Genomic DNA, 18,174 nt, shown 5'->3' with positions numbered 1-18,174 from the left:
AGTAAGTAGGGAGTACTTCCTCTATCAACCTACAAAAGAGATTTTAATGTACAAGATGGAGAAAGGAAGAACAAAATGATGGCGTGTCTCAAGTCTCACCACAATGATGCATGCTCACAAAAAAATTTGACTGAATGAGGTTTTGTGCATCACATTTTTTTAAAATATTAACATTATTTCCTGTTGAAATCTATTCTTAAAAACTATACGTGGAAGGTCTTGTTTGATAGAAAGAAAACCTGCTTTTAAGATGTTGGAAGCCTCTAGACTTCGCAAGCTTTGTCATTTCTCTGTTTCATCAAAGCCTGTAGAGAAGAACTTCAAATCACAGTGAGATTCCCTGCAGGATGAGCTAACTTATGGCAACCACATGGTCTCTTGTTCATTGAGATCTCTATAGGGTTTTTTTGGTTTTTTTCTTTCTTTTTAATTTAACTCTTTGGCGTTCAGTGGATCAAAGTGTGGTTTTATATGAACTCCAGTTACTGGAACTTGATGCACAAGGGTCAAATGTAACATTTCCCTAATTGCAGAACTGTTTAATTCATTCTTACTAATTGGCTTGGCATAAGTAAATATTGTAAAACTATTTGGAATGCATTTCATTGGCTTTTGGGACTGCAATTCTCATGTAATTCAGTAAAGCATCATGGGAAATGTAGCCCATAAGAGCGGAGTTTCCAAAGTTGAAAACAAATTCACTGGTTTATATTAAGGGTTACGCTAACCTGTTAATGTTAATGTTAATTTTGAACTATATCCAACCATCTAAAAAGGCACTTACTGCCCTACTGGCTTATAAAATAAGCCAAAACGTTTCTTAAATCCAGCGCTGGCCCAAGCCGTCCGTGAAGCAATACTTTTTTGTCATGCCGCTTAATCTTTTGTGGGAAGGCAGGGCTCAATGTTATAACACTAAGTAAAGAGGGTAGTAGGAGCGATGCATGGAGGAAGCCCTCAATGTTTTAACATTAAGTTTAGGGGATAGTAGGAGCGCAGCATGGAGGAAGGGCTCAATGCTATAACACTAAGTAATGGGGATGGCGGGAGTGTTGCGTGAAAGAAGGTCTCAATGCTTTAACAATAAGTAAAGGGGATGGTGGGAGCGTTGCATGAAGGAAGGGCTCAATGCTATAATAAGTAAAGGGGATGGTGGGAGTGTTGCATGGAAGAAGGCCTCAGTGCTATAACAATAAGTAAAGGTGATGGTGTGAGTGTTGCATGGAAGAAGGCCTCAGTGCTATAACAATAAATAAAGGGGATGGTGGGAGCGTTGCATGGAGTAAGGTCTCAATGCTATAATAAGTAAAGGGGATGATGGGAGTGTTGCATGGAAGAAGGCCTCAGTGCTATAACAATAAAGGGGATGGCGGGAGTGTCGCATGGAGGAAGGCCTCAGTGCCATAACAATAAGTAAAGGTGATGGTGGAAGTGTTGCATGGAAGAAGGCCTCAGTGCTAGAACAATAAATAAAGGGAATGGTGGGAGTGTCGCATGGAGGAAGGCTTCAATGCTATAACAATAGGTAAAGGGGATAGTGGGAGTGTTGCAGAGTGGAAGGGCTCAATGCCAGAATAATAAGTAAAGGGGAAGGTGGGAGTGTTGCGTGAAGGAAAGTCTCAATGCTATAACAATTAGTGAAGGGGAAAAGGAAGTTCTGCAAGAGGGAAGGCTGCACAGAGGAAGGGCTCAGTCTCATAACGAAATAGTAAGGAGGGAGGATCAATGTTTTAACTGAGGAAGTAAAGAGAGATGGGAGCACGGACTTCATATTGTATGTGCATTCACAGCGTTGCCTGCAACTGATGAAATGCATTATGTCTGTTGCAAGCATGCTGTGCATGCTGCTGAAAAACATATTTATTGCATAGATCTCACATTGGGCAGTCCGGAGCAAAATTTCAAGCTGCCAGGTCGGCAGGTTCTGCATAACCAGCGTTTCAAGTTGAGAAGCTGTAAATACAGATTGCTTGCACCATGACAACTTCCAAGAAGTGGTGGTTGGAGTAACCTTTTACAAATGCATTTCTGTATTCAAAGGTGATCATTATTGTAGGTTACTTTCATGAACTTACAGCAATAAATATTTGGCAGGTAAAGTAACAAATAGCTCATATGATAAACAGATCAGCAGATGACATAGCAATGTTGAAATTAGGACATTGTACATATATATTCAAAATTACATGTAGAGAAACCATGTATTCATTATAGTATAAGCAGATGAATATTTTGAAAGAACAATTCATAATTAAATATAAATTGCACCTACATTATAATGTAACCAAATGAAAGAACATATGCTTAGCCTTAGCAAATATATGTGCAAAATGGTTATATATATATCTTCAATTATATCTATCCTTTCCGCAACACATAAAGCACAAAAATTTCAATATTAACATAAGAGCTTTCTGAGCTATGCAGAGAAGACACATTTAGTGAAATAAAATATAGCAAATATGTTTTAAAGGACTGTTTATGCTGTAGCAGTGATTGAACATGAAATATATATTTAAAAATACCAAACTAAAGTTTGCAAAACGTACTTAAGTTCATAAAACTAAGCTTTCCTTGGATTCTTGCTACAGCTACAACTCAATGTGAACATAACTAACCATTTATATTCAACATGATCTTTAGGACAAGTGACCGTATTGAATAAGTATGCATTTTTAGTGATATAAATATCATGACATTTAAAGAATTTGTTGGACAAACAATGTTGGCTAATCTGGCACTCCAAGCAATTCAAGAGATATGTATGGGTGTAAACTAAATGAATGAAGGTCCTTGGAGCATATATTGCTAGTATAATGTAAAACACATCCTCTTTTTCTAAACATGCCTTTTAATTTGCAGGGTTTTCACATTATACTTTGCAATACATGTTCAGCAAACTTTAAGTTTACACCTTGCATATCTTTCGTATTGAGTGGAGGGCTTGACTCATGCTTGTTGATAAAAGGCATTGTAAAGTAAAATAGTCAGTAGATGTTTGTGTCTACAGAATACACTGACGTTTCCATGGCGGACACTTGCATTTAACATCTGCACACTACTCACATCCACCTCCACTAAAACTGACCGCCACTAAGCGGTTAAATAGATACATAGTTGTCTAGGTTGAAAAAAGACTAAAGTCCATCAAGTTCAACCTTGAAACCCATTATTTTATGTTGTTGATCCAAAAGAATGCAAAAACCCAATTTTAGCCATTTCCAATTATGCCACCAAACCGCAATCAGATTTCTCTTTGAATGAACAACCTGTTCACATACATACAATTATATCCTTGAATATTCTGTTTATGCAAAACAGCATCCAAATCTTTTTTTATTTATATTTATAGACTTTGATAAGACAACTGCTTTAGGCAGAAAATTCCAGTAAGAGTTTTTCAAAGTGGACATACATCTAGAAAAAGGAGCACCTGCACCTGGACTTTATATAAAATGTACTCTCAGCACCTGAGCATTTGGAGCATATTTATGATGTATATTTTCATACATCAGACTTACCATTTGTCATAGTGGTTCAATGAAATCTATACTCACCATGATTTTTAATATAGGATATATCAGGGGTTTCCAGGTGCTAACCTGACTTTCTGTTAGCACCTGGAAACATTTACCAACTCATAATCTCTGTAGAAAATGCTAAAAACTCTCTGCAGCCAATCATTACCTGTCATTAATTTTTAAGGTTTTTCGCATGGAAACAGCCAGAAATCGATAATGATATCAACTTCTATTTCAGTGATTATTTTCTTGTCACTAGTGGATCGCAACAAGCATGAAAATAAATATCAATAACTCAGCAGTAGCTCTCAATAAGATACTTTAAGAAATATCATGTTATACTGGCAGATTAAATCTGCTGATTATATATATATATATATATATATATATATACACACACACACACATATATATATATATATATATATATATACACACACATATATATATACACACACACATTATCTCACAAAAGTGAATACACCCCTCACATTTTTGTAAATATTTTATATCTTTTCATGTGACAACACTGAAGAATGACACTCTGCTACAATGTAAAGTAGTAAGTGTACAGCCTGTATAACAGGGTAAATTTGCTGTCCCCTCAAAATAACTCAACACACAGACATTAATGTCTAAACCGGTGGCAACAAAAGTGAGTACACCCCTAAGTGGAAATGTCCCAAATTAAGCCCAATTAGCCATATTTTTTCCTCCCTGGTGTCATGTGACTCGTTAGTGTTACAAGGTCTCAGGTGTGAATCGGGAGCAGGTGTGGTAAATTTGGTTATATAACTCTCAACTCATCTCATACTGGTCACTGGAAGTTCAACATGGCACCTCATGGTGAAGAACTGTCTGAGAATCTGAAAAAAAAAGAATTGTTGCTCTACATAAAGATGGCCTCGGCTATAAGAAGATTGCCAAGACCCTGAAACTGAGCTGAAGCGTGGTGGGCAAGACCATACAGCGGTTTCACAGGACAGGTTCCACTAAGAACAGGCCTCACCATGGTCGACCAAAGAAGTTAAATGCACGTGCTCAGCGTCATATCCAGAGGTTGTCTTTGGGAAATAGACGTATGAGTGCTGCCAGCATTGCTGCAGAGGTTGAAGGGGTGGGTGTCAGCCTGTCAGAGCCCAGACCATACGCCACACACTGCATCAAATTGGTCTGCATGGATGTCGTTCCAGAAGAAAGCCTCTTCTAAAGATGATGCACAAGAAAGCCCGGAAAAAGTTTGCGGAAGACATGTAGACTAAGGACATGGATTACTGGAACCATGTCCTGTAGTCCAATGAGACCAAGATAAACTTATTTGGTTCAGATAGTGTGTGTGGCGGCAACCAGGTGAGGAGTACAAAGACAAGTGTGTCTTGCCTACAGTCAAACATGGTGATGGGAGTGTCATGGTCTGGGCCTGCATGAGTGCTGCCGGCACTGGGGAACTACAGTTCATTGAGGGAACCATGGATGCCAACATGTACTGTGACATACTGAAGCAGAGCATGATCCTCTCCCTTAGGAGACTGGACCACAGGGCAGTATTCCAACATGATAACAACCCCAAGCCCATCTCCAAGACGACCACTGCCTTGATAAAGAAGCTGAAGGTAAAGGTGATGAACTGGCCAAGCATGTCCCCAGACCTAAACCTTATTGAGCATCTGTGGGGCATCCTCAAACGGAAGGTGAGGGAGCGCAAGGTCTTTAACATCCACTAGCTCCAGTGGCAACCTGTGAACTCCATGCCCATGAGGGTTAAGACAGTGCTGGAAAATAATGGTGGCCACACAACATTTTGACAATTTGGGCCCAATTTGGACATTTCCACTTAGGGGTGTACTCACTTTTGTTTCCAACGGTTTAGACATTAATGGAAGTGTGTTATGTTATTTTGAGGGGACAGCAAATTTACACTGTTATACAGTGTGTACACTTACTACTTTACATTGAAGCAGAGTGTCATTTCTTCAGTGTTGTCACATGAAAAGATATAAAATATTTACAAAAATGTGAGGGGTGTATTCACTTTTGTGAGATTATATATATATATATATATATATATATATATATATATAAATCACACACAAACATAGCACTGACTGTCTGTTGAGATTATATTAAATATTGCACAATTTTAATTGTTTGTATATGTCTGCTTATACCATATGGGTTTATTGTTGTCTGTATTTACTATTCCCCATACCCTTGTTTTGCCTTGGCACCTTTTACTTCCTCCAGGGTTTCATTGTTAAATGTTACTCATTGCACAGGAAATGGACATCTAATTTGGCCTTTTGTTCAGTGACCAGGGAGAAACAAAGCGGTTTAGGATACACTTAGACTAGAGAAATGCTTGTGGAAAGCAAGCAAAATAAATATATAAATATATATCAAGCAGCTGGGGGAGGCAGGAAACAGCCAGATTTTAAAAACAAAGGACTGTTACTACTCTAGGGAGATAAACAGATTTGCAATGCAACTTTAAAAAGTGGGGGAGGTGGCTATAGTTTGTATTGGGGGAGGGGGGCAAGGATCAGTCTTCAACAAACTAATAACTTGGCATTTGAAGAGACAAGACGATTAAAGCAATGGTACTTCCACAAAAAAATTGAATATTTTCCAATATTAACTAGAAGTGCCAGTATTTCTAGTTATTGTCTGATATTTACAAATGTACTAGGGTTAGTATTACACAGTTACTAGAGAGAAAAGGCCCACATAAATGGCCGTTATATGTTCCACAATGTAAAGACTTAATTTTTGTAAACATATATATATATATAAACAGAGAGAAACAGACAATAGTGCATATACGATTATATTTCACAGCAGTTAAGAAAATTCAGTTTCGCTTATACTCCATACATCCTGAACAGGATGCTGCAGTAAAACCAGGAAGTGAAAAGTACTTCACAATTCCAGTCTGCAATAGCCAATATATACCATTTCAAATGTATGCGCTATATTCTACACAAATATAATAACATTCTCCTTCATTTAGCACAAAATATGTATTATATCTGTATGTTTTTGACAGTATTTTTTGACAGTACTTTTATTTCATTTTGTGTGGTGTATTACAATAAATATTGTTTTTACCCTCAAAAGTTTATGTTTTTTATATTTTTTTCATCCTGCATTTATTTTATCATCTTAAAGGAGCCTTGCCAGGGACCATCATAACATCTACCTCTACTCATATATATCCTTGGTGGGGATCATTCCACCTAAGCTGATATCATTGAGCATAAGGTGATCTTAAAATTGTGAGTAATTTTCATACTTTTTCACACACTTTTATTGGTTTGAAACAGTGAGCACTATATCTTGTTTTTATTCTTTCATATGCCGCTTTCCCTGTGAACACTAAAAAAGAATTCCAATTTCATCCCTGAGTGGGGTTTATACCACTCAGAGCCTTATCTTAGAGCTAATTGGAGGCTCTATCCTTGTGAGTGTATTCTTTTTCTTCACATTATTGATATTTTGAACATACTGGTTTGCACTATTGGTTGTTCTTTTCTGCTTATATTTTACATAAGATGCCAATAACCGAATTTCCTACCTCAATCAAAAACCTAATTACTTGAACGCCAAGGAGGACTTTTGACTAAACTACACTAAAGCATCACGTCCTCAAAGCTTATAGAAAAAAGACCATTGTTTTATTCCTCTGGGACTTTTTAAAGGGACACTATAGTCACCAGAACAACTGCAGCTTATTGAATTTGTTCAGGTGTACCTTCAGGCTTTTTGCTGTAAACAAAAAGTAAATAAATATATTAGAGACTCACGAAAGTGAGGCTCTTAAACTGGTTTTGATACAATAGATACTAAATAACTTGATACATATAATAATGACTAAACCAGACGCACTGAATACTTATGCGGTATCTATATTATTCTAATAGGTAACTTCAAGTTTGGGGTATTGGGTTATAATCAAGATACTTTATTATGTTCTTAACAGAACAGAAATCCAAAAGAACACACAAATACCTCTGAGGAGTACCAAAGAAAAAAGAGACAATATAAAAAGAAGATAGAATACTAAGGCTGGAGTAGTAGTGGTAGATTCTCTAAACAGTGAAAAAATAGAGAATCCACCAATATATAAATGGTACACTTAAGAGGATGGTACCATGTAAAGCATAAATCCTAAATCTCCTAATTAGGACACCTTCAAGGGTGTATTAGGCTATCCCTAGTAGGTCCAAAGAAATCTATAGGTACAGCCACAGTAAGGAAAGAAATCAAAAGAACAAATATATATCCCTACAACTCCTAAGAAACACCTTCGAGGGTGTTCTATACTGTCCCTAGGAGCAAAGAGGAGAAAAAGATAGTACTACTCCAAATGCCTATAGCAGTTTTCTTCTAAATAGCATCGGTCAGTGCTGTCTGGGCAGAAGCATAGGTGAACCAAACAAAATTAACCACCTAGTGTTCCCATAGTGTAACGTGAATAAAATAAATAAATAAGAAAATAAACCCTGTAAACACTGTATTTTCAGAGAAAATGCAGTGTTTACATTACAGCCTAGTGATAACGTCACTGGCCACTCATCAGATGGCTGTTAGTGATCCAAACATTCACTCCTCCCTCTGCATTCAGACACTGAACTTTCCTCAAAGAGATTCATTGATTCAATTCATCTCTATGAGGAAATGCTGATTGGCCAGGGTTGTGTTTGACTTGTGCTGGTTCTGCCCCTGATCTGCCTCCTTGTTAGTCTCAGCCACTCCTATGGGGAAGCATTAGGTTTGATTAAGGCCACCACCTCTGATGATGTTAGAGGTCAGAGGAAATTCACAGGCAGAGGCAGCAGTTTCAGACTTGAATACAAGTAAGATTTTACATTTTTTAGGGAGGCAAAGGGGGTCAGATGGTGGTTATAACACTATAGGGTCAGGAATACATATTTGTGTTCCTGACCCTATAGTGCTCCTTTAAGTATATCTAAGTCATTTCTATCACTATTTGGTTTTACTATGTATATATATATATACATACACACACATCTATACTTATTTCAATTTATACTTGGCGCAAATCATTTTTTCCTTGTTTCTACCTATTGTTTTATTCAATTAACAGAATCTGCTGCCATTTGAGTGAACGCTGTATCTCTTCGTCTCTATGTTGGCAAAAGTAACCAATAAGGTATTTGGTATATTTTCTATACAATATGGAATATAACAGTAATAATGTACACATGTAAGAAGCATTCAAGCAATATGATTGCTGCATTTTTTTTCTTTCCCCCCCCCCCCGATATGATCTGTGATGATGTGATCATTTTAACACTCATGCAATTAAAATACACAACGGTTACAAACAATATTTATATGGCATAACTTAAATCATCTGCATGCTCAATGATTTCAAAATAAAATGGAACAAAAACACATTTCAACACAGAATGACCACTTCCATGTAAAATGAATCCTTGCCATTTCCCAGAGGTTGCATTCAGGAATCGTTGTATTCCAGCAAATATTCTTCCAAACAATGTCATAGTGTGAGTTGTGTAATACAGACAATAGCAATGCTAAGCAAACTTGGAGCTGGGAGACCATTTAAACTTGTGCTTTATACAAGCTTCTAACAGTGAATTTTAAAGCTGTATGAGCTTTAATTATAGGGTAATTACTAGTATGAACCAAGTCATAAACTACAATACGAATAATAGAGTTACTGTCCAAACCTACAACAGAATGTTAATGCCCGAAGGCATCATTTTTCAAAAGTAGCTGCATAATGGCCCAAAAACGTTACTATTTTACTGTTGGAAGGATTCAAATTGATCATGTGAAAAAAAATATATATAACAATCACAGCGACTTTAGAAAAATAATGTAACATATTTTGGTTAAGTACTATACTTTTAAAATGCTTTTTTAAACTAAATTTTATACGTGTTTGGATTGGAAAGGTATGTAACACAAACTTATTTACAGGGAACATAGCAAGCTCTTGTTTTCAATAAACTCAATTGTAGACTCTTATTTTAAATATATCAGAATTGGAAAAAAACATGCCCGTCTGAAGTGAAGGCTATGCTAAATATGAGCTCAGATGGTCACTATTTAGAACCACAACTGAGTGCAACCCAAAGGGAAATGGAAGGATCAAGGCAGGCAGCTCTTTCGACTCACAGACTTTTGATGGATTCTCAAGAGAACCCTTTTAGTACAACGGTCCATTGTCGCAGCCCATTTCCGCTCAGCCTCCTCCTCCTCTTCCAGCAGACATCGTTTTTCTGCTTTGCTAAGAGTCCTGTCACTGACAGGTCGCACAAGATGGGTTAAGTTCAAATGGCTGTACAAGCTCCTCTCCACTACGTAGGTTATGTTAAATTCACTGACTGTGCGACCTCGTGGCCTCCTGTTGGGAAAGACACAGCCACCACCTTTGGACCTTTGGCGGAATGTTTGCTGGTCACAGGTTGGAGATGATGTTGCTTTCCTGGCTGGACGCTGACAGAGAAAAGCTCTGGCACATGAGTAGTTAGAATCAATTTTCTTCAGTCTTATCTGTTTCCTTATATTTTGTACCTCTTCTAGGGAAACCAAAAGATGATGCTTGTGCCTATTTTTGTCATAAAAGCAAACACTATCTGTACTTACCCCATGACTTAGGGAACCAAGGCCTTTTTTCATTTCACGTTCTGTCATAGAGCGGGATACCTTTTGAGACTTGTCATCTTCAGCATAAGAAAAAAATGTGCCAATTTTCTTGGGGGGTTTGATTAGGCCCCGGCTGTCAGATTTACTTAAAGTCTTTACTAATTTTCTATTTACACTCAACGTGTCAAAGTTTCCAGAAGAAGGAGACACAGAAAATGAACAATCTTCTGGCTTTTTTTCCAGTGAATTATCTCTACGCAATGGCTTCTTATTGACTCCAGAATAAAGTGCACATTTATCATCTACTATAGGAGGAACTGCGTGATCTTCATTACCTGCAGATGCAAAATATACAATTTTTTATTCTATAAAGAAATTATTTCTAAGCATATTACAGGAAAGTATAACACGGTTAAATTTTGCACAATTCTATTAAGTTAATACAACTCTTCACATTCTTTTTTTATTACTGATAGGCTAATTCCTATGTCTAGTAGAGAACAGTAGTCTGAAATAGGATTGACAATTCAGGAACACGGTAGTTTATCATGCAAAATGAGACAAATGTTGTGAAAATGTCTCTATTACTTATTTGAGTGTCTGCCTTATGATCTTGTGGATTCAATTCAGTTGTAGATATTTCACCCATGGAAATAAAACTGCATTGCACCTTAAAAAATAAACCTAGAAAAAGTGTAGACTACTACCGGTATATTGAAAAAAAAAATGTTTGCAGCAAAATTCTCCATATTTCAGTTAATCATTTTTGCCTGTTATAGTTGTTTCATATTGAGAAACACTTAACAGACATGATTTATTACCCATATACATTAGTTGTTAACAGATAACTACAGACCATTGTGGGCACGGTTGTCCCAGCTCTTGCAGATTATCATTGATTTTTAAATTTGCCGGTTTGATGACGGTTTAAAAATTGTAATGCAGTTCCAAGGTGTTAACACTTCAAACTGAGAGACCTTCAAGCGGTGTTTCCAGCTAAACTTATTACTGCATAGTTAGATGAAAAACAAATACTTGCATTGCTGTTCAAGTGACAGTGCTGCTTTAATAAAGCACTCTCAGAATTTGGCACCTTAAAAGGATCATAAATGTCTGAAGTAAATACATATATGTATTCCTTTATCAAGTACTAATCTGCTTTAATTTTCTTCTAGTAAAGACAATTTTTTTTATCTTCTATCTCTGAAAACTAATGAATGTAACAGACATGTCGAATTTAAAGAACAATATAAGCACCATAACCACAACAGTTTATTATACATTGGGGGCTCTTCTAGAACCAGAAATTGGCCTCCTCCATTTCTATATTTCATTTCCTCATTATCTACACAAACACACAATCACAAAACTGATGTGTTCTTTAAGGGCAAGCAAGTGTACTCAAATGTAGCATTTAGGGTAACGTACCTTCAGAACTGGGTTTTTTCATTTCTTCTGCCCTAATAAGTTTCTTTCTAACACGACGCGTGGAATTCACCAGCTTGTGCAGCCGTTTGAACTTTACAGACTCCTCAGATTCATCTTCAGACTGCTCTCTTGACTAGTAAGGAAGGAAAACATACACACATATAGATAGAAGGCTACAGAGCAATAGACACAGGAAAATTAATTATTCAGTCTAACATACACTCTAAGGTTCCAAAATGCAATATGCAATGGCCTCAGATGAGTAACATATTATTTTAATAGCAACACAATTTGAAACACTACTCTTCTGTCTGTTAATGTATATATATATATATATATATATATATATATATATATAAATATATATATATGATATATACACACACACACATACATACATACACCTTTATGCCTGTCTATGTCATTTTATGCAAGCCTTTGCATACCTCCCCCAAGTGTCATATTTAGGAAGAACAATCCACCGTTCATTGAAGTGCAGAGCAGTCACAGATAAAATTGAAGTTTAAACTGGACATTAAAAGACATGACTGATCATGAAAAGAATATCCAATATTTCTAATTTTCTAACTATATACTATATATTGTTTCACTTCACATAATAACAATGCGATTCACATAGTAGAAACATCAGATTATCAAGGTACAAATCAATCAAGGACAAAAAGGTCAAATTTTAGATTAGAAGAAAAAAAAAATAAGCCTATGCTGGGAAAAATTAATGCACAGAAAGATTTTGTTTCTGAATTTATTCAGAAAATTCATGTTAGAAAGATAAATCCAATAGATAGAAAGACAGATAGACAGATAGATAGAACAACTTTATTGTATCTAAATCGTCAGAAAGTTTTCATAATTCCATTCTTTAACTATTGAAACTCAAGGAGCCAAAGAGCTTTTCTGCAATCAAGATTATAGTTACGTATTTTAAATAAAGGCTCATATTACAGGCATGAATGCAGCAGTTTGTTTACCATTACCTTGAAGGTGCAGTAAAACATAGTAAGACGCCTTATGCACAGATTTAACATAAGCAGCCAAGAGCTCTTATTCTGCCTGATAATGACATTGCTGGAGGTGGACTTGCACATCCAACATCAAAGTGCTTTATCGCTATATGTGCAGCATTTCTTAAAATAACTGAAGTGGTCATGGTGCTTGCAGTGATGCTTTAACGAGATTCCATGCCCACTTTTAATGTCAACACTTAAAGAAACTGTATGGACACCATAACAACAAAAATGATGGCTTGCAAAAATTTACCTCCAATAGGTTGCTTTCTACCACCGTATCTCCCTATACCCAGCGGCATCCAGTTTCCTCCCGAGTGCTGCAGGACAGGGGGGCCCCTGCTTGGCTGGAGAGGTCAGCTGTTTCTCTAAGCCAATTAGTATCTTCCCATTCATAAAGTTTTCCCATCCAGAAAAACATTAATCCTATCGCAGTATAAGTGACCCCCACCACCATCTCTGTTAGACCAGGAAGAAGTCTGGTGCTCTCATGCAAAGGGCTCTGTGAGCAATAATGGAAGAAACAACACTCAGCATGTGTGTTTCTACAGACCCACTGCACGCACTACAGCCTCTATCTCTTCCTCAACCCACCTCGCCCTGTATTCCTCTTCATGCACCCACCTCTGATCCCATGCCTTCCTGCACCCACCACAGCCCCCCCATATCTTCCTGCACCCACCACAGCTCCCATGCCCCTGGGCACCTACTACAGCCCCTATAACCCCCACCTTGCACCCACTGCATCTCATATATCTTCCTGCACCCCCTTCAGCCCTCCACTCACTACAGCCCGTAGTAGGCTGCACCTACTACAGCCTACACTCACTTGATCCCCTATGCCCCTCCACTTACTTCTGTCCATATGCTCCCCTGCACCTACTTCTACCTCCATTCCTCCCTGCTCCCATTTTATCCCTCCTGCCCCCCTAGAACACACTACTGCTCCTATGTTGCCCCTTGCACTTACTACAGCCCTTATGTCTTCCAGCACCAACTTCAGCCCTCCACTCACAACAGCTCCACGCCTCCTTTTGAAAACTCCTTTTGTGACTTTGATAATAAAAAAAAGAAAAACTAGATCACAAAAAAAAAAACCTGACGCAATAAAGATCACTAGTCATTTGTTGCACCGAGCGGCCACTGCCTACTTGCAATTTAGTATACATGCCCACACTTGCATGCACTGAAATCAAATTGTAATTTGTGATCACTCATTATAATAGTTTTGAAGTTTCATAATTCAATACAATTATCGGGCAATATACTGTGAATCATTTAGGCTGGGTTTTGTCAATAGTATAGGATTGAGGCAATTTTTAGCTATTTTATTGCACATCTAGCATATTTGGAAAGAAATAGAGAATTATATAGTATTTGTGGGGTTTTAGAATGCAATTCCAGGTTTAACTCTACAATCACAATTTAATACTTCAATAAAGGCTTTTATATTTATTTCTTATTCTTCAGTAGACATATAGAGCCATTGTAACATGATTGGAAATGCCTATAAATAAGAGTAAAACATTACGTATGAACCAGAAATACTATATAATCAGATCATTACACAGTAAGTACTGTTCAATGATACATTTCAGATTCTTGTTTTGTCTCTTAATTTTATGTTCATGTATAAGAAATTTTGATATATCCTTCTCATTTCCAATTTTGTATTCTCAACAGTTAGATAAGTGGTATTGGGGTCTCATGCTCAATTGAAAGTAAATATATTTGCAGACACATGGAAACTATCAGTAAAGCACAATATTGAGCATTTTCAAAAATCTAATAAAATGTATTGGGTGACCAGATTTTCCATTTATGGGTTTAAATATTGCATACATGATACGCCATGCAAAGCAACTGTTCTTATATGTATGCATTTTTATAAGCAAGGTCCAAATCATATAACTGTAAAGTGACTCTAGATAAGCATATATTTATGTGGGTTGGGACAAACTCAGTTTTTTTTTCTGGGAACCCAAGATTCATAAATGTACGATGTTATATGAACAGGAAACAAAATACATAATATCAAGCAGGAGGAACTTCGAGTTCTTAGACAATAGAGAAAGATTGGTATAATAATATAAGCTTTCTGTCATTTGTCACTTAGTTTATATACCCCCAAGACAGACATGACATGTGTCTATTTTGTATTGATTCCCTTCATTTTTAAAAAAAATTTTTTTGATCAAACATGCTCCATCCATCCCAGCTGTTCCGTCTCAAGAGGACAATATAATAAAACAATAAGCAAAGAATGCATCCCTTCTCCGGCAGCAATGACAGCAGATGGAGCAGAGTTACTGTACGGACGCCAGCTCAAATGCAATATGCTTCCTCTTTTCAACTTGTAGTAAAACAAATGCCTGTAAAGTAGAGTGTAGAGTTTCATTTTGTGCCTACATCAACTAGAACTTTACACAGTACTATAAATTATAGTATAATGCAGTTAAGTTCTAGATCATGTAGGAACATTTATATTCTGATATTAACTTATTTAAGGATAACTCTAAACATTGTGCAAAACTTCCATGGACACTATCTTCCATTTTTGTCAAACCATTTTGCGCAGTTTAAAGAATAAAAAAAAGAAAGAAAAGAAACAGGGCTCTTTCCAGGACCAGTAGCCAACCCGCTCTTCATTTGCACCGGTAATGATGAAAGTACACTTCCACACTCTCAAAATCTATTCCGTTTAACCTGAACACAAATGAAAAGCCAACGCGTGCTGGACTAACCTCCTAACTACCCTGCCAGGTAAAAGCCGTCTCTGAAAATCTGAAAGCAACCAGAAATGTCTACCACATGTCAGGATACTATAGCTACCCCATTGTGGTTACCTCCAATTTACTAATATCTTTGGTAGTAAACAGTTGTATTTTTCCTTACAGCTATAGCCACAATGATATCCAACATAAATTATAAGATTGGAAAGTAAGATATGATGAATTGTTAGAAGGAAACTTCTCTTAAATACTGGCATAATGATTGAAACAGTATGTGAAACAAATAAATTAACCACAATTAAGTATCATGACAAAGTCTAATTGGAATTTGTCTACCATAAGTTCTTATAAATATTCTGGTTGATCCCTATATCGCAATCAGCTTGCATACTTCATAACAGTCTTTCAAACATGATCCTAAACTGGGTATTTTGTCCAAAAATAAACTTTAGATCCTCCCATAAGAAAGCACGTGAAAACTTGTGTTAAATGCATGTCTTACTAAATTCAACACTCTCATGGTCATTGACTAAATTGAGAATTTAAAGTGAATGTCAAATCCAAGGCCAAAGTAGCTGAACTGAATACATTTTCCCAATTTGACTACTTGACCTTACATTTGAAATTTACTTTGAATAATCACTTTAGTAAATAACCCTGTCTGTATAATTGTTTGCTTTGTTCTCAGCTATAACCACAGAACTCATCTTTATATGTTGAAACAACTACCAAGGTTACCTCTTCAGTAACCGAGAATCAAAGTGTTCCCTGCAACTTCCTTGTCAAATCCCATAGACCGCAGGAGATTAAAACAGAGTTAGGTGAAAACTTCTCATAATATGGAAAATTAGGGGGCGTGGTTTGGCGGCCGACCGTGATGGCCGTGTAACTCCGGAGCTCCGTTGAATCCACCCTAAAAATAGCATGTACCAAAAGGCACAGAGGCCCGGATTGCAGCCCCGCACAGCATCACAATGCCGGGATCATACCCCGGCAACAAGCAAACGAAGAAAAGAAAGGATGACAGCAGGGAAACCCCCAAATCTGTAGCGGACATGCTGACAGCGCCACGAGGCACACAACTGGCTAAGCTAACAGAGGTGAGCAATTACTTAGCTGCTGAAATCTCCAACAGCACCAAAGAAGTAAAGGCGGAGATCCAAGCACTGGGCACCCAAACAGCTGATCTGGAAAACAAGACGGAACAGGTCACCTTAGCGCATAACAAGGTGGTGGCACACTCCAAAACCATGGAGCGCCAGATCACCGAACTCGCACTCACGCTAGAAAACCTGTCCAACCGTTCCAGGCGCAATAACGTCCGACTCAGATGTCTCCCGGAGTCTCCCACAGAAGGGAATCTGATTACCGCTATGGAGCACTATTTTAAGCACCTAATCCCGGACATACCCGACGAATGCTGGACAATAGACTGTGCGCACAGGGCGCTAAGAGCCCGCAGATCCGCAAACCAGCCACCCAGAGACATTATCATCAGATTCCATTACTACCGGACAAAGGAGGCGGTGATGCAATACACCGATGCAGTAATCTCCATTTATCAAGACCTTTCTCCTACCACTTTACAGCGCAGACGAGCATGGAGACCCCTCACCGCGCTGCTACAAGACAGGGACATCAAATACACATGGGGACACCCGTTTAAGCTAGTGGCATTCAAGGCCGGTGCGACATATACCCTAATACCGGGAGCTGACACAAAGAAGTTCCTCAGGGACATCCGGGTGGACCCACCACAGGACTTTACCTTGCAGCAGGAACCCTTACCTGAGCTGGACACCGTGGCCATGGAATGGAGAACACCGGGTGATACAGAGGGATACTGAACCAAAACCCCGGAGGGGGGATCACTCTGGACTGATTTGCCAACTCCACGGGGTCTGGGGATTTGAAAATAATGTGAGGGCTCCGGCCCTATGAAGGTGGCGGAGGGCACGGGACACACAAAAAACACGACTATATTGCACACAGGTTAGACACCAGGGGCTATAAGGCAACCCCTAGGAGCGGCGGGGAACGACGGACACCCGATTAATGGTGGCCCCGTTCCCCCTGACACAACTCCTTTGGCGGACGCAGGAGGGGCCGGACACAAAAATCAAGAAAATTAGTTGAATGGAAAGTATACAAGGGACATGTAGTGTCACATAATTTGCACAACACAACATTGATGGGCTCACTGTAGCTTAATCCCCCAAACCCACACACTGGGTAAAGACAAACGGGCGAGCAAGGGAGGGAGGGACCACACTGAAAACACAGCCCAGGAGGGATGCGAAACCCACGGATGGGGATGGGGCATTGGCAGTTTAGGGGGGAAGGAAAACTGAGCTCCCTGGGAACGAGAAGGGAACGACCGGGTCAGGATACTCATACTGACGGGGGAGGGAGGGACATGGCGGAGAACAAATTCGATATGGGGCTTTATCCGGGGCCTCGCAAATGGGCATGGTGGATTGGAGACACCCTCTACACTGTTAGGATCACACAATGGTGGCCTACAGGGGGAGGGCACATCCCCATCCAAATCTGGCAAAATGTAAGACTAGATTGTACATGCTATATCACAATGTTCATACCAGTTTTGTTATGTTTGAACTGTTAATTTACATAATTTTGTCTTTTTCATGCACGAGTGAGACCACAATCCAGAACACGAAAGAGGTGACGACATCAAAGACACCGGGGAGGGAGCCCCACCGACCTCAGACAGGTATGGGCCCAACTCTCCACACAGTCATGCAACCCGACAGACCAACCACCCTATGGCGCTAAAAATACTTTCGATCAATGCTAGGGGACTTAATA

At 38.4% G+C, this 18,174-nt stretch overlaps 1 protein-coding gene across 5 annotated transcripts in view; it reads right to left on the bottom strand.

Moving 5' to 3' along the window:
- SASH1 (SAM and SH3 domain containing 1) overlaps window positions 1–18,174 on the bottom strand; it is a 192,099-nt gene that overhangs the window by 41,715 nt on the left and 132,210 nt on the right. For 2 of the 5 annotated variants that reach the window (XM_063443324.1, XM_063443326.1), the window contains 2 exons: window positions 11,586–11,718; window positions 9,687–10,492 (listed from right to left, as the gene is read on the bottom strand). The exons of 2 other annotated variants lie outside the window; for them this stretch is intronic. In XM_063443324.1, coding sequence (XP_063299394.1) covers window positions 9,687–10,492; window positions 11,586–11,718 — 939 coding nt within the window. The remainder of the gene's footprint in view (window positions 1–9,686; window positions 10,493–11,585; window positions 11,719–18,174) is intronic. One more of the 5 variants, XM_063443325.1, reaches the window with a different exon arrangement.

Source organism: Pelobates fuscus, chromosome 2 (assembly GCF_036172605.1).
Source record: "Pelobates fuscus isolate aPelFus1 chromosome 2, aPelFus1.pri, whole genome shotgun sequence".
NCBI lineage: Eukaryota > Metazoa > Chordata > Amphibia > Anura > Pelobatidae > Pelobates > Pelobates fuscus.
This window is presented reverse-complemented; position numbering and strand designations above follow the sequence as displayed.